The sequence below is a fragment of the Venturia canescens genome, chromosome 7 (genome assembly GCF_019457755.1).
Source record: "Venturia canescens isolate UGA chromosome 7, ASM1945775v1, whole genome shotgun sequence".
Lineage (NCBI taxonomy): Eukaryota > Metazoa > Arthropoda > Insecta > Hymenoptera > Ichneumonidae > Venturia > Venturia canescens.
The window spans coordinates 12456563-12481735 of record NC_057427.1 but is presented as its reverse complement, the minus strand read 5'-3'; the positions used below and the strand labels follow the sequence as shown (position 1 = coordinate 12481735).

At 36.8% G+C, this 25173-nt stretch overlaps 1 protein-coding gene across 1 annotated transcript in view; it reads left to right on the top strand.

Moving 5' to 3' along the window:
• Positions 1–25173, top strand: part of LOC122414001 (zwei Ig domain protein zig-8-like) — a 280634-nt gene that overhangs the window by 247845 nt on the left and 7616 nt on the right. Inside the window, exons 4-5 of the mRNA XM_043424741.1 lie at positions 2654–2873; positions 4685–4782. Of these exons, the coding sequence (XP_043280676.1) occupies positions 2654–2873; positions 4685–4782 (318 nt within the window). The remainder of the gene's footprint in view (positions 1–2653; positions 2874–4684; positions 4783–25173) is intronic.

Here is a 25173-nt window from a genome sequence, read left to right as displayed (position 1 = left end):
TAAAAATGCCCGATGAAGAAAAAAAATACAGTTGAATGTAATTCCACACAATCTAGAGTCGCGGTAGCGACTCTGAGACAAGTACATTTATATATGATAAGCGATTCCAGAGAGTCTTTACAGGAGCGAGAGTGTTTTTCAGCTGTTTTGGATAACTTTCAAAATTTATTTCTGTAATAATTAAATAAGTACAGTATTTCAGAGAATCCTGCAAGTTGACGTATTTTTTATTTTTTTTCTTTCGATCTCGACCTCTACGATATTCGTTACCTCGATAACAAATGATTCAGGGCCTTGCTATTCTCCGATAGATTTGGGTATTGAACCAAGTTCCAAAACCAAAGGATCTCTTAAATTTAAAAAGAAAAAAATTAATAAACGAAAAGGTCGCAATCGAAAGAAAAGAAAAATAAAAAATACGTAAAATGACAAAATTCTCTGAAATACTATAATTAATTAATTATTAAAGAAACAAATTTTGAAAATTTTCGAAAACAATTGGAAACGCTATCGCTCCGGTAAAGATGTCTCTGAGTCACTGCCGCGACTCTAGATACACCAACTTCAAACTCAATTAAGGTCCATGTTTATCAGCTTCCAACACATGATCGTGGTCGTTATTCTTAATCGAGTAATAAAATAATTTTTTTGGTTTTTCATATTTCCATTATTTGAAAAGAATCGATTTCTCGCAAATATACACGAATCTCTTACGATATACGCGATATAAAAATAAAATATTATTCGTACAGGGGTGCAAGACTATTCTACCAATTACTTAGGAATATATGCAGCGGAGAGTAATATTTTTTGACTATATAAAAGTTCCTTAAGTCCTACCTCCCTCCCCTCCCTGCTCTGACTCGCTTTTTTAACCCCGAGAATGCTTCTTTTCCCGATATTTTGGTGCTACCGTAACGCAGTGCTAAAGAAAAGCTTAAACCAAGCCAGCACTACGCGTGGCTTATCGCATCGGTACACCTGCGACGAACGGGAACGCTTTTCCCATGCAATGCTTTTCTCCCCCGCGTAATAAAATATATCAGCTTGCACCGAGGAAATTTAAAAACTATTTTTCAAATAAATCAAACGAAAATATCTCCCACGAGCTCAAACACCAACTCAACTGGCTCGATATTTTTCAGGCTGCGTGGGAAATTTCAATCGAAACCACGTAATTCTCCGTGGAAAACATTTTATTACAAAATCTGAGTCACGAAAAAAATAATTCATCTGCCAGTTCGTTTCACAAATTCATTTGAGAATTCACGTATGTTTAAGAAACTGAAATCATAATACATTTTATCAACAAACAGACGTAAACCGACCCAACTAGTTCCTTTCTAGGAGAAATCACAATGATGCGATGCTCGGTAGTAATACTACAAGTTTTACATATGCAGCTTTTGGATTTTTTCAATTTCTTCATCATGACTGCACGCGTGTATTTTTTCTTTGTTCTCATACCTAGCGTATCCATATTCATAAAGAATAATTTTTTTTATTTCATACGAAAAAAAAAACATGAAAACATTTTTGTACGTTTTTCTTTTGCATTGTCCAATGGGCTTTGAACAATTAGACTTATAAAAAGTGAAAAAAAAACTTGGAAAAACGATGTGTGAATAGAGATAAATTATAGGAGAGCAAAGGTATGCTCGAATTACATCCTTTCATAAAAGCTGAGCCTTTTTCCTAGCAGTGGAAAATTCGTAAAATTCTACAATAAATTGACACATTCGACGAGCAATTTTTTTACTCGTTTAAGCCTATTTCGTACAATAGTCGATCGAACGTGTGCGGGAATCGAAACGTATACGAATATATCGTATGGGTCAGGAGCAAATCGTTGAGAACGCCGAGTCATGTAAAATGAACGGGAGAAGAAAGAAAAAAATTAGCAAAATTGCCTCGACCTCGCCTCGTTTCCGCTTTCCGTCGTTTCTCGGCTCCACTATCGGATAGGTGAAAAAGCGTCAACGAAATTACGAATTAACTAGTATTTCTACCACGCCTACGTCATCCAGTCGCGTGCGTGTGTGTTCTTTCGGTATCTTTTATTTTTATCTTTTGTTGAAATCGTTTTTTTCAAATCTTGTCGCTGAATTCAATTTAACCTCCTTTACACCCAGTATCACGCATATTATTTTCATCGATCGTTGTCACGAATAGTTATTTATTCTAAAATCGACGACTAAATTTGATCGATGGAGTGCTAAATCGACAATGCACGGATATAAATTATTTGAAACGGGACGATGGTGCGCGTTATGCAATCGTCATCCTCTGTTTGGAACATTTTCCAAATGTCCCAACGTTTCATCAAATTATCATACAAGTTTAATCTACAAATTCATCTATCAATCCCTCAATTCTTGTATGAATATACACGCGGTTGCTTACGATTAATCCAACAATTCACCCCGAAATCAGCTTGCACCAACAATTTAACATGGCTTCTGCCATCACCCTATCATTTGAAATAAGACTCTCAACCCTATTCTAGGCTAAGCTTCAAGCTTTATCAATATGTGTTGAATAAAAACCATATAACGTTATCAGAAAATGGTACAATGTACAATTTGAAAATGTAATATCGAAATGAGTAAAAAAATAACATGTAATGTTTTGATTCTCATCATTTATTTTTCAGACGCAAAAGCACGAATAATAGGGCTGTCTGACATTTACATTAAAACGGGTAGCAGCCTGACACTGACGTGCCTCATGTCCCAGGGTCCGCACGATCTAGGTACAGTTGGCTGGTATCGCGAAAATCAGGCTCTCGACACATCACCGAGATCGGAAAACGACATTGACAGCGAGCCCCGTATCAAAGTCGAAACGGAATGGAGCGAGGCTCTTACGTCAAAGTACGTTACATTTTCACTATATACCTTTCAACCAAGTACATTTAAATAATCATTTTAGCATTGTATGTATAGAACGTACACGTGAAAGCAGTACATATTCCTTACTTCTTTATATATACACTACGACGGTCGTTATTTGGGGTCAAAATTTATTTTACCCTTTCCGCCCCCTGCATCGGTTCGAAATTCACAAAAAGTAATGCTGTAATTTTTTCAGATTTTTAAAACAATGTTTAACCCTCGACCACAGAGGTTAAAGTTTTCCGTTTAACCCATTAATGCGCAAAATGACAATTTTGAACACACAATTTCAAGTACATAGTTTGAACTGAGGAACAAAATAAAAATCCTTCAAAATCTGGTATCAGGGGTTTTTGAGGGTGCTCTGTCAGAATTTGGCATTTATTTTGTAAAATAAAATAAAATTTTTCCTTCAAACCGATTTTCGTTATTGTTGCTGAACCTAAATTACCGTATTATCTAGTGATAATATGGTGATAGATGGAATAATAGTGATAAAATTTTTCTGTAAAGTTGAAACTTTTTGAGAAAAAAATGATGAACTTATATATTATGCGATAGAAAATAATTTTGTTTTCAAAAAGTTTCAACTTAACAAAAAAATTTTATATAACAAAAAATATTTAGAATCATCCAAAGAATACGTGTTAATTTTTTCAGTATTTGTGAAATGTTTCAAAAAATGGTTAAAATTTAAAAATACAAAAAGAGCTAGAAAAAAATTGAAAAAAATTACACGTATTCTTTAGACGATTCTCAGCACATTCTGTTCTATAAAATTGTTTCGTTAGGTTCATACTTTTCGAGAAAAAAAATTATGAAAATTTACATCATGCAAAACCGCCATCTTGGAATAACTAAGAGGGAAAAAAGTGTTCATAACCCGTGTTTTGGAAAGTTTAGACACTAAGGACACCTTTGATAGTGATAATATGGTAATTCAAGTGCAGCAACAGTAACGAAAATCGATTTGAAGGAAAAAAAACGTCAAAAATTCTTGACCTGTCGATTCAAAATCAATGTTAGAAAAAAACAAAATTGTAAAAAATTTCTTAAGAAAATAGCAACTTCAAAAAGACTGAAATAAAATAGAAGAAGTATAATTAAGATGGATAAGAAACCATTTAATTGTTAAATACAACTCTTTCGAGATTCGATTCCTATGGTTAGTATTGATTTATGGTAGGTAAGTCATTTCTATATCAAAATAAACATTTTAATATAATTGTCGAAATTGAATGGTTGTACAAAGAATAAAGGTGATCTAATAAAAAAATCTCACAAAAAACTAAAATATATTATAAACATAATGAAATTTAATTTTCGTCGGGAGATGTCTCTAGTTTTTGTTCATTGATTTGATAAGAGATTTTGCTTTCCACAACATACTTGTCAACTAATTTCTGAAAATTTCTAAATTTTACAAACATATTTAAGCCCACAGTAAAATAGTGACCGCTAACGCAGGAAAACCCCATGTATTTTAAACGGAAAACTTCAACCTCTGTGGTCGAGGATTAAACATTGTTTTAAAAATCTGAAAAAATTACAGCATTATTTTTTATGTATTTCGAACCGATTTACGAGGTGGAAAGGATATAATAAATTTTGTCCCCAAATAACGACCACCCTAATATACACATTTTTTCGTTTAACCAACTTTCGAATTCATTTTATGCTTCGTTTTATGATGTATTTTCACAGTTTTTCATTCTTATATTTTTTTTCACATCTTACATTACAAAATATTACTAATGTTTCGATATCTCCGCTCCTTTCTCTGTCGGCAGATTAAAAATCAAGTACGCGAAGCTCAGCGACTCGGGAAACTACAGCTGCCGACCGACCGTCGCGGAAGGGGCAACAGTAAAGGTGCACGTTATTAATGGTAAGCTCCTTATTATTGTACAATGCTGATTCATGGGTTTTTGCTCTAGTTTTGGGGAATATTTTCCGAAAAACAATTTCCCAACAACGATTTCTTGAAAACAATTTTCCGACAATTCAATTGCCTGAAACTAATTTCCCGAAAATACAAGGGTGCGTTACATTTTGGCGCTGCTATTTTGACGCGACTGTTTTGGTCTAGCTGTTTGTGGGGCGAGATATTTGGGCAGGAGGACGTTTTGCCGCAGAAGTTTAAGCGCAAGGATGTTGGGGGGCGGAGACATTTTAACATTACGATTGCGGCGCTAGGATTTCTCAAAATCAAAACAAAGAAATGCAATGCATTCAATAAAATGAAATCGTAAAGGCTGAAAAAAAAACGGTCATCGTAGCAACAGAGATTAGGATTTTTTTATGGAACCGCGTTTTTCCACGGTTTGCCATTTTTGTGGGATGGAGGATGGAATTTGGTACGTATGATGATTAATTAAAAATTTTAATCGTCATCTGCGTTTGAATACTAAGCGGGTTTGCAGCATGAAAAAATGTGTATGAAAAAATGAGGACGTAGCTCAAAAACAACTGCTCCTACACGAAAAATGGGTAGGAAAAAAAATATTAATCTTTTCACTGTCGAAAACTTTTGCTCTCTAGGATTGATCATTGTTGAAATGAAATAACAAAATTTCGAAAAATTAAGTATTTTATTAGTTTTGATCGTGTAAAACACATTCGCGGTCACTTTCACTAAGATATTTCAAAGTAGCACATCAATTTACATAAGTGTATGAAATTTCAAGTAGATTGGAGGTAACGTCTTTTTGAAACTATACCCCACTATTCTTGATTATAATTATTATGAGCTTAAACATGAGATAACTGAAAAAAATTGTTCCCATTTAGAGACCCATTTTTCGGAAAATTTTATTTTTACGAAATATCTTTTCTGGTTTTGGACAATTGTTTTCGGGGAATTGTATTTTCGGAAAATTTTCCGCGTACCCTCGCTCTGTGAATGTGTCCTTTCAATTTTTCATTCAAACTATGAAAGAATTGTATGTATCATGTAGAGATGAAAATTAGTTTAACCATTTTCCCTCTACATGCCGCCCTATTTGGATCTTTGTTATAACCGCAACATCTACATTATTTCGTATATATGTTGAAACGGTATGATTGTGTTAAAAATCACACCGTTACGCGAGAATACGAGCTTTTAAATAAAAATGAAAGGTAAATATGAAGGAAAAACTTTTTTTAAATGTGCATATTTACAATGCTACAGTGGATTACAAATCTATTATTGATAATTCAAAATGGAAAAATCAGTCACACAATCCTGCTCCAGCGCGCTTAGAGCATTGCAACACCGCACCGAATTGAAGGCGTTCTTCGCATCCAGCATGACCAGTAGATAGAGGGGACGAGAGAAGTGATTCCCCGTCTTCGTGCCTCTGGCTAGCTGCCTCGACAACCTCCTGGATAGCATTGATCATCAACCTCCCTTTCCGAAAGCCTTGCAGAAAGGTCTTCAGCGGCTTGAACGACCGCATGGAGGCGAGGTCGAAGAAACTTCTCCATGAACCTGCCAGCTGTGTATAGCATGTACAGGGGTCTGTAGGATGATGAACTGTCCACTGGTTCACCTATGCCCTTCCCGATTAGCACAAACGTTGCCTGTTTCTAGTGGAGAGGGAAGACCACCGCTGACAGGCAAGTGTTCTGCATTGTCAGGAAAAGCCTCAAATGTCCTTTGACTGCGGTTTTCAACACCTCTGCTGGCAGGCCATCTGAGCGCCGGGCACTTCAACTCCTCTTCTGTAAAGAAGAAAAGTAGTGGCGTCCTCCGGTGTTCAAGAGCAGCGCGGCAGCTTAGGATGTTCATGGGAAAGGGCATCGACGATATTGCTGATGATCCTCGCGTCCATGGGAACGTTTTTGGAAAAACACTTCCAATTGCGGAGGACCGTAGTCCCAAAGGATCGTTGTTCAAATCCTCTCCAAGTTGTTTCCAGCAGCAGCGTTTACTCTGTGCGATGGTCCGGCCACTTTTCTCACCGCCTTATAGGCGACAGTGCTTGGAGCTGCATCGAGAGGGCACTCTGGGTGAGTCTCTTTGTTCGGAGACACTCCAGCCTCAGCTCCGCATGGAGTTTTATCCTCAGCACGGTGTCCCTATAGTCATGGTGAAGGTAGTTCATGACCACCTCCACCACTCTTTCTGTCTATACAGAAAGTGTTCCACCCTGTCGGGTTCCACCTAGGGCTCGCTGGCCATGTATGAAGGCAGAAGACAGCTTTGCGGGGTTCATCTACGCGACGCGTTCCACGATCGCTCTCCAGACCTCGACTTACGATGTCAAGCTTTCCGTCGATGGAGAGACGTCAGGAATCGTTTCTCTGAACCCTTGCCATAAGAAGGTGGACATCAAGCTAGTGTTAAGGAGCACCAGCCCGAGCCTGAACGCCATGTCCTGGATTCGTCCACTTCGGGAGTCTTGCCAGAGTTCCCCCCCGTTCCAGCGTTTTGGCGTTGAATCTCCGGCCACTACCAGCTCGTTCTCTGTGTCCGGGCTGCGTTTTCCAAGCCATCAAGTTTTGCCTGAAGGTCCGCGATCGGCTCATTCGGAGTGAATTAAGAACTGACATGGGTGATAGACCTCAAGGTCATCCTCAACCTCTTCGCAAAGGAGGAACTTTGAACTATCCTTACAGTCTGTTGCTTTGTGCTCCCCTGCACCGCGCTAGTAGTAGGCCTTGCTGTGGTCCAGACCGGTACATCAACGGTCGCAGTAGTCGTAGCCGATGCACTTGAAACATCTCGACACGTCTGCAATAGCACCTTGGCGGTTTCTTCGTCAACAATCACTATTACAGTCACTTACTCGCGCGTGTTGGGTCGGATTAGGTTGATCTGCAGGACTCCGCCGTGCCTTTCTGCGACTCGACCAGGAAACCCTCTGCAACTGTACAATTTTTTTTTTCTCAATTTGTATACCGGGAATGGGAAAAATGCATGTACGCACTGGGGGGGGGGGGGGGGGGGGTGTAAGGCTCTCTGCGTACCGGACTTTCCATAATGGAAATACCTGAATCTCCTGAAAACCACACTCTCCATTCCTCGCATTCGAAGAACGTGTAGAGGGCATCAACAACTGTACGACAATAATAATAATAATCTCATTAACATTGATTTAAATTTCGTTCCGTGGTTATAATCTTGCATTCGAGATTCATTGGAATGTACATTCATTCATTGGTACTTCATTTGCAACGACGAGTCCTGATTAGTTAGATCGATTGGCATTCAAATTAATGTGATTTTATCATAATTAGGTAAATTCATAAATTGAAATTTTTACTTGTGATTTGATGATTGCGTCATCATACGAAAATGCAGGACCAAAATTTTTGAGTGGACGGAATTTTCAAAGATGTCAAAAAATTGAGCTGACATGTATCATAGCAATACGTCTGATTTTCGGAAGATAGTTCAACGACAGATCTAAGATACTAGAAACATATTTTTCAGAAGTTAATAGTGTAGCACGAATCCGGAGGATGACTTGGTAAAATTAAAAATGATTATATCATAGTAATATGTCTGAAAATCGTCTTTACAAGTAAATTTGGGTTAGCTGACATGAACCAAATATTTTTTAAGAAGAAAATTTCGTCGCATTACATTTCAAGACCGTTTTCAAAATGTTAAAAAAATGTATTAATAGATAAGTAGAGGAGGTAAGTAGAAGAGTTTTGCAGTCCGGAGTTTTTATGTTTTTTTAAAACATTTTAATAATCTAACGATTTTATACAGTTTTGGCCATATTGGTATCATACACGATTTTGGTCGTGGGCTCTCGTATACTATCACCACGCATATGCGCCGTTATTCACGCTTAATTTGTAATCGCAACATAAAATCAATTTCTCAAAAGTTTTGAACTTGAATCTTCAATATTTTATTCATAAAAAAGTTATTTAATAATTTCACTCATCATTTTATCACTAAAAAATGAATTTTTAAATTGAAAAAAATGAGAAATTTATTCTTGTGAAAGTTTATTTGAAAAAAGATTGATAGGGGGCGATGTACGCGCTTAACACCGCTTCTCGCTTTAATTGACAGTTTTGATATGGCCACAGATCTTAACAACTGTGCGTGCCATATCAAGTGTTGTGAAGAGGGTGTTTCATCTCAATGCATATATTTTTTTCATAATTCGGGTTAAAATGAGAAAGAGTCTAGAGCTTCCACTTATTTAGAATATCAAACGATCGAAAAATCAGAAAAGCACTCGTGAAAGAAAAGACTGTAAAATAAGAAACTTGGACATGCTTATAATGAGAATAAAGGCGAAAAAAGTGAACGAAAACTCACAATAATTCACAAATGCTGGTAAAAATATTGACCAACTTTTCCGTGAATTCTTGCAATAGTGAAGTAGTTTCTATTCGCATTGTTCGTAGCACGTTGAGAGTCATAGCTAAGGGATATGACCAGTTAGAAGAAGCCTTCATCAGAACGATTTTACGGATCACGAGAGATGCTGAATAGAAGAAATTAGAGGAAGATCGCCATGAAGACGAGGTCTTTGTAAATTGCGGACTAGTTACGTACGATAGAAACGTACAAGTAAAGTTAGCTGTTCGGCCACAGATTCAGCTGCGATTAAACGAAGAGAGGCTTTTTTTCTATACACCCCTATTATTACAAATATTACCAAATTATGTAATCGTAGAATTTTTTGAAAACTTTCTTCCCTCTCCTCATCGTTTTAGTTTGAACTTTATAAAAGACTTTAATTGGAGAACGAAGCGTAGAATATTCATTTATTTTTGTTTGTAGTTAATGTGGATACGTGGAAAGTAAACTGTGGTCAAAATCAAAGAACAGAACATATTTAGAGACACGTAATTTCAATTTCAATGCATGTCTATAAACCCGGAGCGCAACGTCACTAACCTGCCACATAAACCCGGAGCGCAACGTCACTAACCTGCTACAATGAATCAATGACTGAGAGCAAAAAACCTCTCTTTTTAGCTCGAGAATAAAGAGAGAGAGAGAGAGACAGAAAGAGAGAGAGAAGTAGGCAGTTCAACGTAGAGAAAAAACTCAAAGCTCACTGCAGCGCAACCGGACGCGGATTAATTGGCACTCAGCGAATTCGTTTTTCACGATCAATTAGATCAGCTTGTTGTGCAAGAACGGAAGTACGATTCAATTTATAAATTGATACAAATTTGTTTAGTGTACGTGTATCGAAGAATTCGAATAATAATTGAACATCGAATCCTGGGAGTTTCAGAAACTCGGATGTATACAAAATATTCGAAACATGAAAACTCACGTGATTTTCAGCATAAGCAAACTTTATCATTTGAAATAATTGCCTCGTTTGCGGCATTTTTCAGCCATCCGTTCCGGTCGACTCTCCATCCAAATTCATTCCATTTGTCTAAACAGAAGAAGAGAGAAAGAGCAGTAGCAGAATCATAAAAAGGATTGGAGTTGGAAATTCGATTTCTAAAAAGATAAACATGAACTGATTACCATTTTCAATGGTATTTCAGAGAATTTTAATGATGACGCGTATTTTCAGCCATCCCGCGACGCGATTTTGAACATGAAAGATAAAGTCATTGCCGCGGGAACGATTAATAAGAAAAAATGGTTGAAATTCAAGCAGGGACTACCCAAAGTACTTTCACCGTTCGGGACACACAACCTACCATCCGGTAATTTTCTAAATCATGTATTGATGAATTTGCCAAATCATTGATCCAACGTTTTGAAAATTTTTCAACACATTTTGATGATAAATAAAAAAGATGGTCGAGTGAACGAAATTTTTTGCATTCTACATACTTGATTGCTGTTCCATTCGCAACAAAGTACTCGACGAGCTGCATCAAAACGAATTGAGAACGTTGCAACAAGCGATTAAATATTATAACGTTTCGTACAAACACTCAATCGTCTAGTATTTATTTAGTACAACATATTGAGTTTACAGACACATCCATAAAATGGATGCACAGATACGACAAACACAGATAGAAAGGTAATTCCAGATTTCCCAGGACCAAACAAAATTCGTGTGAATCTCGTTCAGCCAACACTTTGGGCAAATATTTATGGAACGTGTACACTCGATTCGACCCCCCCCCCCTTTCCTCCTGCTCTCTTCCCTTCTTCGACGGTAAGGCTCGATAAACTATATTTGTATACATACATGTCTACGTAAAGTATATTTATGTTTATGGTAAAAATGTTACGCAACGAGCAAATAGTGTTTGTCTCGCCTCGGCCTAAAATAAAACGCGACAGGTCCTGGCTGTAGAACCGCGTTCCTCGCGAGCATCGAAAAATACATAAAGGTCAAAGGGTTTTTCTCCTGCAAATAAAAGTCATATCACAAAAATCTCCTTTCAGGGAAAAAAAAGTTGAGTGTATTTACTTAATTCTCCCTTGAAAACTTTTTAGAAATCGAAGCCCCATTCTTCTCATCTTATTCTAAACGTGGAACAACTGAATGTATTAAAACAGTTTCCATCTAAGTTCCATGCGACATAAAAATTTCATGATATCAATTCAAGGGCAAGTATTTATTGGTAATTCGAAATATTCATTCTTACGGGACGCATCCGGAGCTTAGAAAATGTATGATAAATCGAAAAAATTACCATCTATGTTACGTACAGCACTAAAATTTATGATGTCAATTAAAGAAGAATATACTGGTCCGGCTCAGAATGTTTCATCGAAATTAGTGAAAAATCAACAACCATAAAAAACCTTAAAATCGTACTTTCCAATAATTTCGAACAATCCAAACAAACAAACCCCAAATGGATCCTTTTCCGTCCAATCTTTCAATGGCTATTCCTCCTATGAAATCAGTTAAAAAAACAAAATCTTCGCTAACCCTATCTGACACGAAATTTTCTCAGCTTTTAAAATTCTCACCCAGAATTTTCGAAAAGGGTAAATTAACAAAGTTATATTTAAAAAAAAACGCATTTTTTCGGTCTAATATTTTTTTCTATCAACATTTTCTCATTGGAATTCGGTGAGAATTCCTCCGGGGGGTTGAGATTTCGCGTCCATAGATCCTAATCTTCAAAATCCATCACTAATAATTATGAAATTCAAGATGGCGGAATCCAATATGGCGGTTCGAAGCCGAAATTTTTTCAAATTTTTCACTTACCTGGACACGACTGTCTTGTTTGTTGGGATTTGCATTACAAGCTATGAGCAAGGACTTTGGGGTCGCTGATTAAAAATCCGATATCAGATTTTCTGAATTCAAAATTCGAATTCAAATTTGAATAAACATATGAATACACATGCCAACACGGTAGACATATAGGGTAATATGGGGCAAAATGGACACATGGGGCAAAACGAACACAGTGTCCACTTTGCCCCATAAAGTTGAATTCCAGGGCAAACAGACTTTCCCGAAACTGAAATTTCATAAAATGCATAACATTTTTTTTTCGGTTCCAAATCATGTCCTAACCCATAAATCATGGAAAATTGTTGAATTCCACGGTGACATCCCCAAAAAATTCAAGTTTCAGAGCAAAATAGATCCTAAACTACTTTCTCACAATCTATTCGCTTTTTTGACTTATTTTATACAATTAGTATATATTTTAGTATATATAATTAGACTATATAAATAGTAATCAAAGTATGAATAAGGAAAAAAGGTCTTTTATTGAACCATCGAAAAGCTCGATGATAATTATACGAATGTCTCGCCCGAGAGATTACAAAGGTAGTATAGCTACTTGAGGTCCACAATTCACACGTTTAGAGTAATATGATTTTTAATGTTGCCGTCTGGGCGCTCCTATCGTCCTCGATCATCTTTTCTCGTCATTCCGTTTAAAGTTTGTAAAAAAAAAAACAAACAAAATTTTCTCATTTACGAGAGATTGGGTTGGGGAAAACTCCTTGTATATGTTCATTTTTACTGGATTTATTGAAAACTTGAATTAAACACTCACAATTATTACAATGGTTTAAGTAACGTTGGGTGGGTAATCTCTCGGGCGAGACATTCGTATAATTATCATCGAGCTTCACCCACCTTCGACGGGCTCGCTTGATGGTTCAATTATACTTCATGTCTCGCCCTTCGAGATTAAAAAGGTAGAAATTCAGAGTTATTTGTGATTTTTTTTTTTTTATTTTAACATTACTGTCTCTGCGAATTTGTTCTCGCGAATTTCGATAGGGAGCTGATATATATCCGCAAATACTCTGGATCTCTAAGACCAGCCCGCAACTCTCTTTATCTCATCAATAGTAACTCTTTTTTCTGCTGCTTTCGACGTCGACGCGTGGCGTGTACTATGGGCCGTGAATTTTTTGTCTATCCCAAGTTCTCCAAGACTCTTTTTTATCCATCTTCCAATTGTATCTTTTGATACAATTTGATACAATTGTATGGTTTATTAAAGGAAATGAGTAGTTTACTCTCATTACCTCTCAGGTTTTTTGTTCTAAACAAATAATGAATTAAAGTTTTTGCGATGCAAAGGCTCGGTTTATCATTGAAGAAAGGTAATTTCAATAAAGGTTGTACTGCTCCTGCTCTGGATGTTTTAATACGATCTGAAATTTTTATTTCCAGTCCCTTCGGAGTTTCCGTGATATTTCCTATTTCAATAGCTGCCAGTGTTTAAATTCTATGAGCTGTACCTCGGGCAAGGAGTAGCACTAGTTTCTTGGTAAGAGTTTTGATGTCCAGTGATTCGATAGGGTACCAATTCGATATTTTGTCCAGAACTGGGTCTACGTCCCACGTTGTGTCATATCTAGGTTTGCTAGGTTTTATCTTATACACCCCTTTTAAAAATCTACTAATTAGATTACAATCCGCGATTTTCCCCACTGATATGAGTGCAAGAACTGCCCTCCCTGTGTTTAGGGTTTCATGGCTAGCTCCATCTTGAAACCTTTTGGTCAAGAAAGTTAAAACTTTGGTTGCTGAGATATTCAAGGGGTCTGTTTGTGCCTCTTGATTAAATTTCCACCATGATCTGTATGTTGAATCGTACTGTTGAATAGTCGAACTTTCTCACGACGCTATTATAATTTCGATTGATTCCTCTGGTGTGTTTTTATTCTTTAACGCCTGCCTGATAATTTCGCGGCCACCAGGGTAAGTTTTTGCATCAGCGGATACGTTATGCTGCTAGAATGAGAAGTTAATATATTATCATTCGGCTCGAAGATAATGCGAAGAAAAACCACCGACTCCAGACTATCGTGAATGCGTCTAAAGCAAAAGCTTGTGTATCTCTATCCCAAGAGCAGTAATAATCACATTTTTTATTGTTCCTTGACGCAAAAAGGTCCATATTCGGAGTTCCGAAGGTGCTAGTGATCTTTTTATATGCGTATTCGGCTAGCTTCCATTCCATATCGTGATTCGCGAGTCGCGAAAAAGAATCTGCTTCTGTGTTGTCTTCAGAAGCAATATAGGACGCATGTACCCATAAGTCTCCTTTTTCGCACCAGTCCCATAATTTTTTCGCTAGTTTGTGTAACCCTTCACTCTTAGTTCCACCCATTTTATTGATATAAGCTAGCGTAGTTGTATTATCGACTCTTAAAAGAATCTCTGTAGAAGTCAAATCTTTCGCGAAAATTTTTAGTGCCAAGTGAGCTGCTTTCAATTCAAGGTGGTTAATATGACAAGACTTTTCCTTTCTCCACATCCGAGAAAATTTCCTTCTCAAACTTGAAATTTCTGATTTTCCTAAAAGCGACAGGTAATTTCTTTTGCCACCAGATAAGGTCATCGATTATATAGTTTGGAATGCTCATAATTCTGCCATAATCCTTTTCGTTTTTGCTAAGAGCCTCGATTTTCGCTTTTTCTAATAACTTACAGTGTAAAATGCCATAGTCGACTGCAGGACAACTGGCTATCAACATGCCTACAACTTGTGCAAACCTTCTGATTTTACACGTGTTTTTGCTTTTCAAAGCCTCTACTTGAAAAGTGAGTGATTGCTTCTTTTCAGTTGGAAACTCTACTATCATCCTTTTGGAGTCTAATATAAACCCGAGGTATCGGCATCTCGTGTCTGGCGATAAACAGGATGTATTTCTATTAACTATGAATCCTAGTTGTTCAAGCAATTTAAATATTTCTTGTAAGTTACGGTTACAATCTTTTTTGGATGATGCTAAGCACAGAATGTCATCAAGATAAATTACCGATATACATATATCCCTCCTGTCTTAGTTTACTCATTATTGGTTTCATCAGTTTCGCAAAAATGTATGGACTCGTGCACAGCCCGAACGGGAGACATGTGAATTCGAAAATTTTATTTTGAAATTCAAATCTGAGGTATTTCCTACTTCTTTTCTGTATCGGTATCGCAAAGTAGGCATCCTTAATGTCAATTGACCCCATAAATATTCTCTGCTCCAATAATCTACATGCTGATCTAAGACCTTCCAATTTAAAATGTACCGTATCGACAAATGCGTTTAGCTTTTTAAGATTTAAAATGAATCTTTTCGACCCATTTGATTTTTCTCTCAAAAAATAACTTGATAGGAACTGATCTGGAGTGCTTGAACATTTTTCGATCGCCCCGATCTCTAAAAGTCTATCTATTTCTTTTTGAATTTCTGCGGATTCCCGGGAACTCCAGATTTTTCCCTTGCTGACGTGATTTTAATGTGATTTCTCTCTAAATATAATCCTATAGCCCGTTACGAATTGGAGAATAAAATTATCTGATGTAATCTGTTTCCAATTATTTAAAGAATATTTCAGTCTACCCGCGAGATTAACCTGATTAAGTCCGTCCTCTATTGTGATCGTGGTTTGTTGGAGTTCTCTTGATAACGATGGCCTTGATTCCGCGTCGAGTTCGATGGTATTTGGTTCTGTAGCCCGTCGAGGTTGTCGGTTTCCATTGTCTCGGCGGGCTCTTCCAGTTTCCCGAACTGTTGTAGTTGATTTTCCTCGTCGTCGGAATCTTTATTTCTTGGCACATCTTGTCCATGATTTTCATTTCTTTGATTTTTTCCCCCAGCTTGTCTCGGAATAAGTGAGTATCTATGTCTCTTTTTCCCAGTGAAGTCGCTACTTGTTTCGTTAGGCTAGGTAAAATATAGGCTCTACGTGCAATCGATTGGGAATGGTGTAATTCTGTTTGCAGCATTGTTGCCTCCCAGATATTACTCAATATCGCTTTTGAGTCCACTTTTTCGTTCTCCAACAGGAGAGATACAGCGGGACCGAGAGCTGAAATACTGGCTCCTGCTAGTTTTTGTGTCTCGCAAAAATAATTGTCCCGTTTCAATGCGACTTCATTCAATGTAGACGCTATTTCAGGGTTAAGGATCGGAGCCTCCAATAGACAAGGTCCAGCGGGCGGATATTTTTTCAGAAGTTCCTCTTTTACTTCTATTTTCAAGCCTGATTTTAACCAATGGTTCCATCGATTTGATATGCTGGGGTGGATTTTCAAGGAACTTTCTGTCGTCTCATATGTAATCATATTACTCTAACCGTGTGAATTGTGGACCTCAAGTAGCTATACTACCTTTGTAATCTCGAAGGGCGAGACATGAAGTATAATTCATTTTTTACAAAAATCGCACTCATAGCTGACATCTTCGTCTTCAACACTTGTACACAAGGTGTGTGCCCATTTTTTGCATGCTACACAATAAATCCAATCTTCGGAGGACGACGAATATAACCCTTCGCAAAAAATGCAAGAAACGTCTTCAAAAGACGAGGACTTGGCTGTCTTGGTGAGCTTTTTTTCTGTCTGCTAAACTGCTACATTTCAAAAAATTTCGATATTTCGATTTTTATGCCTCTTGGAGGCTGCTGTGTCCGTTGTGCCCCGGAAAATTTTTTTGAAGAAATTTCGGAAACTAGGACCATGAATCAATGGTGGGACTCCGAAATAGTGCGAACACGAAATATACCCCAGCACGATGGACCCAAAGTTGATTTTTTGCATTCCTCAAAAACATGACAGAAATGGGATATATAAGATTTGACTCATTTTTTTTTTCATTTACATCCAAGGAATGGAGCCTGAGTTGGTCCCATTTCTTTCCCCATATTACCGAGTTGACATTCTATTCGGGGACAGTCGCTTGGAACTGCTGTATTTCGAAAAATGTCGGTTTTTCGATTTTTATGCCTCTGAGGGGCTGTGTTCATTTCGTCCCGAAATTTTTTTTTTACGAAATTCGGGAAACAAGAACTAGGCATCATTTTTGGGACTCAAAAATAGTTGAAAGATCATATGCTCATCAATGAAACTGGCTTAAATCGTTAAGTGTCCATTTTGCCCCATTCTACCCTAGAATCTAAACGCGGGGGACGGGTGACGGATCCCTCATCGTGGGTTCGGGGGCCAAGGAGGCAGAGCCCCGGGAGTTTCAGGGGGCAGAACTCCCCAAGTGACAATTAAAATTTCAATTAAATCATCACAAGCGAAACCCGCTAATTCCTACAAAAATACGGATACTCCCCCCCCCCCCCCCCCCTCCATCCTTCGTCTATTCCATCCATCTGAGACCCCGCGACACCGCAAATAATTGCGACCTTCCGAAACCGTGAAATACCGCGAGATAATACGAAAAATTGCTAAAAGAAATTATATCCCTAACAAAAACTCTTCAACAGTGGAAAAAATTACGTCAAGTATTGACTATATAATGATATCGTTTCAATAACCAAGTACGAGTGATGTTTGTTTTTAAGTTTTATTGAAAAATTTGGAAAAAAAATTTAAGCTTTTGAACAAAAACGCCCTCCAATAGGAAGCCCTCCACAGGTCAGTGCGTGCAGCGATTTTGAAGAAAATTCTATTTTATTCAAATAAATACGATATTCTGAAAAATAAAAGTATGCGCGTCAAGTTTTTATTCATGAGCTTGAAATTTTTTGCCAAATTTAAATATAGCAAGTCGGGAGCAAACGACGTGAAAATTTTTCGAGCTCGCGGTAGCCGTAGGAATTTGGTGTTGAGGTATGTCTATAAGTAATCATTTCAGGCTGACGAAATACTGCTTCATATCACTGATTTCGTAAGAGGCTAATAAATGCGAAATTAAATTCGAGAGCTTTCTCTTTGCACGCACATTTCCGTGTATAATTTCAACTCGGAAGAGCATAATGTTGCCCAATATCAATAACGCGTTTGAAATACTTGCATTTATTTAAGGCTCCAAGCATCAGAGTTAAGCCGGGCAGTATAGCGATAGTGCGCTGTTAGGCAATATATTTCAAGGAGATCGGTAACGAATCACTTTCACGACAGATAATCATTTTCATTGAATCCTCAATGCTTTGGTAATCGTCAGTATGAAACGTCAAATTAGTTGGTAAATCGAAACTTGGCGGAGGGATGTGGAAATGATAATATAATTAATAGACACGAGGGTATTTAAACTGTAAAACTAGAAAATGAGTATTAGATTGAGAGAGCCATCATTTCATTTTTGCGAATACTAATAAAACCGTTAGTAGTAGTAGTAGTAATATTTATTTGTACATAGGCTTGCGCCTTTTACAAAGGAGAACGTTTTAAGTGGTTATACATTATGCTTACAAAAATATTCGGTATCCTAAGGATTTCCGTATCACGGTGTGCTTAAACATCTAATTGTGCGTCCGATACAGCGCTATTTTAACAAAAAACTTATCTCTAATTCGTACATTTGCATATTATCTAGAGCTTATACCTCTGATTACTATTTCTTTAATATATGATTAAACGCATGTTTATGTAATTTTACATACATCCTAGTTTTAAACTTCATATGTCATCGGTATGACTAGCTCCGTATTTTGGTTTATCCGTTTCCTATCATAAAAGCCCGAATTTTACAAACTTCGAGTATAAAAAATGCAAGATTTTTCGTGGAAGATTCATCAAGGTTATCCAATGCTATTATTGGATGTGCAATAGGAAGATATTTTTCTCTTAATGGTGCATAAATCGGGCAATCGCACAAAATGTGCTCAATAGTCTCGTATTGAAATCTGTTACATAAAGAGCAAGTAAGGTTACCGTCAATTTTGTAACCTACTTTTTTGAAGCTAATAAAACCGTTAAACAAGCCATTATAATCGAAAAGTCGCTCCCAACATTTTCTTTGTGGTAAGTCCGAACCTAGTTGAATTGAAGATCACAATAACAAGTACGGGTTACCTTGCCCAATGTATAATAATTATATTATAGTCTGATATTGATTCAACTGTTCGGACGTTTCGATAAAGCAATTAATATTTCAGGCATTCTACGCCGTTTCACCTAGCCCATAACCCCGACCATTTAAAATTTTTTTTCATTTTTTTTTTATAAAATATTACCCCATCAAAGAAGTATCCACACCCATTTTTTTATTTTTATCTCTGTCGAGAGTGATAGTTTTCGAAAAATGTGGGTTTTAGAAATTTTTAATACCTTTAAACCCTGATAGCTCCTGAACTAACTGAAACGTCAACAATTACCACCCCATTATTTTTTTTTCAAGCACACTTTCTTCGTCTTTCTTTCTCATCGTCAGCACATTTTTCCTTGTATTTTTTCGAATCTATCATGTTTTTTATTAGAGGATTTTCATTGTCATAAGTCCGATTGATGATTTTAACGATATTGATATTTTTGATTTTACTCCAATAGGTCCAAAATATGTTTCGGTTTATGTATTTTAAATTTAAAATAAAATTGAATCGAATTAAAAATTATTGTGTTTAAAATGATTTATAATAATGAAAATCCTCTAATAAAAAATATGATTTATACAAGGAAGAATTTGACCACAATGCTACTCTGAAGAATCATAAAATGGATCGCTATATTGTATAGAGGATTTTTGGAAAAAATAAAAAATGGCGTTCATCTTTAAAAAAAAATGTTTTTCACTTTAGAAGCAAAAGAAAAGCTGACATTGGAAATTGAATTCTTTTTTTATATTTGTAAGAATGATGTTTCTTTGGGTGAAAAGAAGGAGTTGAGCCGTTCGATGCCTAAAAACAGGTTTTATTTTGTTATAAACAAAGTTTACTAAAAAACAAATGGAGAGAATACTCCGTTTCTAACTTAAAAACAGGAATCGAAAGCGATGTCACTTCTCCCATATTTTCTCTGACTCTGCCTACCGTCCTGCTCTATCAAGGTCTAGCGGTGTAGCAGTCGGTATGGCAGTCTCGGCTCTTCTGCCATGAGATAAAAGATTTCTCTTTTACATATTTTCAAGTAAAAGTGCTCTTCAAAAAAAAAATGATGTGGTGGAATTTATTGATATCTCAGTTAATTCAGGAGTTATCAGGATTAAAAGGTTTACAAAATTTCCCAAACCTACATTTTTCCGAAAATTATAACGCTCCACAGAGAAGAGATAAAGATCTAACAATTGATGTGGGTACTCCTTTCATGGGGTGCTATTTTATATAAAAAAAGGAAAATTGGAAATGATCGAGGTCAAAGGCTAAGTAAAATAGCATGGAATGCCTCATATACACACATATGTTCGCTCATTAGTGCCTATGGCCACTTATTTCGAAAGTATATATAATATTTATATTATTTTGATTATTAGAATCGCATTATACACTTATTATATATGGTAATGTTCAAAATTTGAGAATCCTTCACGGTAATATTCTGCGAAGTGGTGCAATGTGAACAAAAGTCGGATACAAAGGTGTAGAGTTTGCACTCTCCATGAGGACGTTTCCTATCTTGACTCTTATTGCTTCACTCCTACATTCGTGTTTTCCTTTATTTATTTTTCATGTCTCTCTGTCCCTCCTTTTTCAACAATCGCGAAGGAATACTATTGGATTTTTCGATTTTCTTTAGCTCCCGCTATTATTGCTCTCTTTTGCCCTTTGTCTTTATTTCTTTGCCCAGACCCTCTCCGCCATCCGCCCTCTTTTCTCTCTCTCTCTCTCTCCCTCTGTTTGCTTCTTGCCTTTTTCGTTCGTTCAGCCTCAAAACGCCCAGACAATAAATTCAGCCAATAGGTTGGGTCATGGTAAGAGATCGAAAAGGGTGAGGTTTTTCGCCGCGTAGGACGAACGACTCTTGAGTGGTGTTTGGTTAGTGTGGGATTCGCCAGTAGAAATAACGGGATGCAATCAGCCAAAGCGAATGAACTAATTCGCGAAATTCCAGATCCATTATATGCATATCCTGCGACTAATATCTCAATGATTTTACGCAAACGAGAAAAAATACGATAAACAGTGACAAAAGAAACAAGACAAAATGAATTCGCACTTTGTTTCGTTTGACATATTCAATGTCAATTAATGTACAAAAGTTTGCTAAAGCGATTCATATGATCCGATTGCTTTGCACTGTGACGATTTTTTTATTTTGGACGAAAAATAATAAGCAAATAAAAGAGCTGACATGGACGCTCTCCCGTTCGTTTCGCTCGATGCTTCAGCCACGCAACAATTCCACAAAGATTTCCATAGGGCCTTGTTTAAAGAAAAGCATTATTTAATTTATTCGTTAATTTTATTATTTCATGTAATTTGGGAGAGTGGAATTCAAAATTGGAGGGCAGAACATTTGAACCGTCGGCGTACTTCGAGCAGGGCTCGTACGCAAAATACAATCACGTCACACCAACACATACAATTACAGATCACTCGCCACGGAATGTTCCCGAAAGTTCGAGAAGATCAAGAATTTGAAATTTGTAAGGAGTCATCAACACCGCTACATCGAAAACTCAGGGGAGTCCCGTCTAGAGGGGTGTCAGACCTTTTGAGAGTTTCAGGATCTTCGACAAAAATTCGAGATATGACGTCGGAGTATTCCTCCTTCCCGTTATTATTCGCTATAGTAAACATCGAATCTGGGCTAGGGGTTATAGAAATGGTAAAAATATCGAATGATTAATCCCGCGAAAATTCGGGGCCCTGTCGAACGCCCATGGTAAAGATTTCGTGCGACGTACCTGTCGTGTAACGTATGAAAATTTGGAGCGAAGAGGGAAAGGGGGGATGATAACGCGCTGCGTAACGAGGATCGATATCCTCAGATTTTCGTGGAGTATCGAGCGAACTGGACGTGCGATCTCGGGAATCAGTCTCACACGCCGTAAGTCCAACCTTTCGTTGTTCGTTTCGGTCGATGGACTCTTTGAATAATTATTCCCGTGGATTAATATTGCGTAATTCATTTCATGTTATTGTGAAATTTCGCTCGGTCTAATCAGTTTGAACATCGAGAAAATAAACCAGATTTAAAAAACCGAAATTTCTCCAATCATGAAGAAAAATTGATATTTGAATCCAAGTTCATACTTACAGGCACGTGTTCCTCTCACCGGACATAGCTGCGACTTGGCGTAGATTTTTTTTTTATCATTTGGAATCGTTTTGGGGGGCGGCACGATCAATTTTTTTTTTTTACCCATATTAAGGGCCACCCTAATATATATATATATAGTCATAATATAGTCAGTGGGTTTATAAATATAGTTTTGAGTATTATAATAATTCAAGAATCGTTAAGAAATAATTACGGAAGAAGTTATTTTATTAAAGTTATTATTGCAGAAATTGCGGGAGAGGTATGTAGCACTGTAGCACCAATAATAATATTTTCGAAGAGACATTTCATTTGATAATATAACTTATGTCATTCTAGAACATAATTTTTTAATTGCTCCAAATATCAGTGTCGTCACTTTTGGCAGATATTTGTTTGCGACTTAGAAGATGTTCTGGCCTTTAAATTTCGGCACCTGTACCTGAGCATTTATAACGCCTGGCAGTAATTTATAAAAGCTTTTTGTGTATAATAATGTGAAGCCGAAACGTAAATAAACGCGATTCAAGTCTTTCTGACCCGAAGGAACCAGAACGTCCCGAAACACTCAATTTTATAAGCCTAAATGATCATATATCGGGAATGAGTGAGCGGATTTACTTGCAACAAAAACCAATTAAAAGAAAAATATCGAAAAAAAATCGTCGAGAATTTTCAAATTCTAATCTGCAATGGTTTATCCGTCAGAACGATTTTGAAATTGCTATGGTGAAATTGCTATGGTGTATAAAACGGCATATTCGCGTATATAATAGTGCGGCAGGCCCTTGCGCTGACTTTTCTTTTTCACGTTGGTTTTCAGTTATAGGTAACTCTTGTACTGCATGCTAGTCAAATGAGTGCTAAATTTTTTTAATACTTTTAGATCAAGTTTAACGCACCGATTAAACGTAATGTTAGTGAATTTGTATTACAGCATATCTTATTAACATGTAAAGATGTTAAAAACGACAGATTTGCAAAATCATCAACTAATAAATGCAAATTTCTGCGATGATACATTTCCACAGATATTCTTCAAAGAATTATCTGAATTTTTTTACCGATTTTATTGCACCAAGTCACATTTTGTTCCTTAACTGATGCTCTATGAATTCACCATGTAGTTTTTTTTCCACTAAATCGTTTCCCTGATTGCAGCTAATTGTTCATTGCGTAGTGAATTCGTAGAGGATCAGTTAAGGAACGAAATGAGACGTAGTGCAATAAAATTTGTCAAAAAATACAGATAATTCTTTGAAAAATACCAGTGAAAATGTGCCATCGTGGAAATTTGCATTTATCAGTTGATGATTTTGCAAAACTATTGTTTTTGATATTTTCACCAGTTAATAATTTGCTGCAATACAAATCCACTAACAATACGTTTAACCTCTAGATGACCGGAAAGCCGATATATCGGCTCGCCCTTGAAAAGTGCCCAAATTAGTATCTGGTATAACGTATCAACTATATGTAAAGTTCATATCACAGGGCGAGCCGATATATCGTATTTCCGATCCTCTGGAGGTTAATCGGTACATTAAACTTGGTCTATAAGCGTTTTGAAAACTTAGCACTCATTTGACTAGCATGCAATACAGGAGTTACCTTCATACTCGGCGACGAGCCACTACCGCGGCTCTGGATAAATCCACTGAATATATTATGACTATTTATATATATATATGTGTGTGTCAATGTTACGTTTACGATAGGATTGGTCGTTGTTCGAGAGTGAACCAGCTTTAACGATACAAGGGTTGTGTTCATCATCTGATAATAAATTCTCAAATGTTTAAGGTGACTCAGGAAGCTGACGCAGTAAATAGTCATTATAATTTTAAAAAATCACCAGCTCTGAAGAGAATCGAACATGGGCGATTCTACTTGAAAAAAAGTATAACCGGAAAAAAATCAGCTGATACGTGTGTCGGTAGATACTGTGGGCAAATGATACACTTGGTCGCTTGGCACGAGTGGCAATTGCTACACTTGGAGACTTCGTACGTTGCGTTGCAAATTGAGGCACTGGGCCCATTCGGCTGGTGTCAAGCTGGGACCCTGATACACCTGATCGCTTGACACGAATGGCAATTGCTACACTCGGGAACTTCGTACGATGGCAAGTTATGCTGGGCAATTGAGACACTGGGCATTTGGTTGATGTCGTACTGGGACCCTCCCTTCTTTTTATTTGTAATAAATTCGGTTGTCTCGAAAATTATTTGTTAAGATTTGATGATATTTATGATTTGACTCACTTTTCTTTTTTATATCCAAGGAATGGGGCCTAAGTGGTTCCATCTTTTTTGTTATATTACCGAGTTGGCATTCTATTCGGAAATAATCGCTTCGAACTTCTAGATTTCGAAAAACGTCGGTTTTTCCATTCTTGATGCCTCTGAGAGGCTGTGTCCGTTTTGCCCCGTAATACCTTATCTTACAGCCTCGTTTTCTGTTCAGAAAATTAATTGAAATGAATCATACATAGTCAAAGGGATCAATGCACAAAGAAGAAAAAACGACAAGTATTATATGTAAAACTTGAATGTTTTGGTACACCTGTTTTTGTTGTTATGCTCTCATGCGACAAGTCATACTGTGAGTGCGCAACGGTGAAAACAGGAATACCAAAACAATTGATTTTTACATACTTGTCGTTTTTTCTTCTTTGTACGTTGATCCCTTTGATGGTGTATGATTTATTTTAATTAATTTTCTGAGCGAAAAACTCGGCTATGAGATATATCATGAAATATTGACAGATAATTTTCGAGACAACTGAATTCATCACAAAAAAGAATCGTCGTGAACAGAATTTCTTTCATAATCGTATATAAGTTTTTTTTCATACAAAATTGAGTTTGATTATTATTAATCACTCGAAAACGGTTGATTTTTTAGAGTTTGATGAAGAGACTGTTTTAATAGAGAAATCAATTCTCTCAAAATCTTATAAGGGAAAAGTCGTGGGATGGAATCAGGCTGAGTAGGATCTAAAATAACGAAAATAAACGATTTTTCAATGTTAATCAAA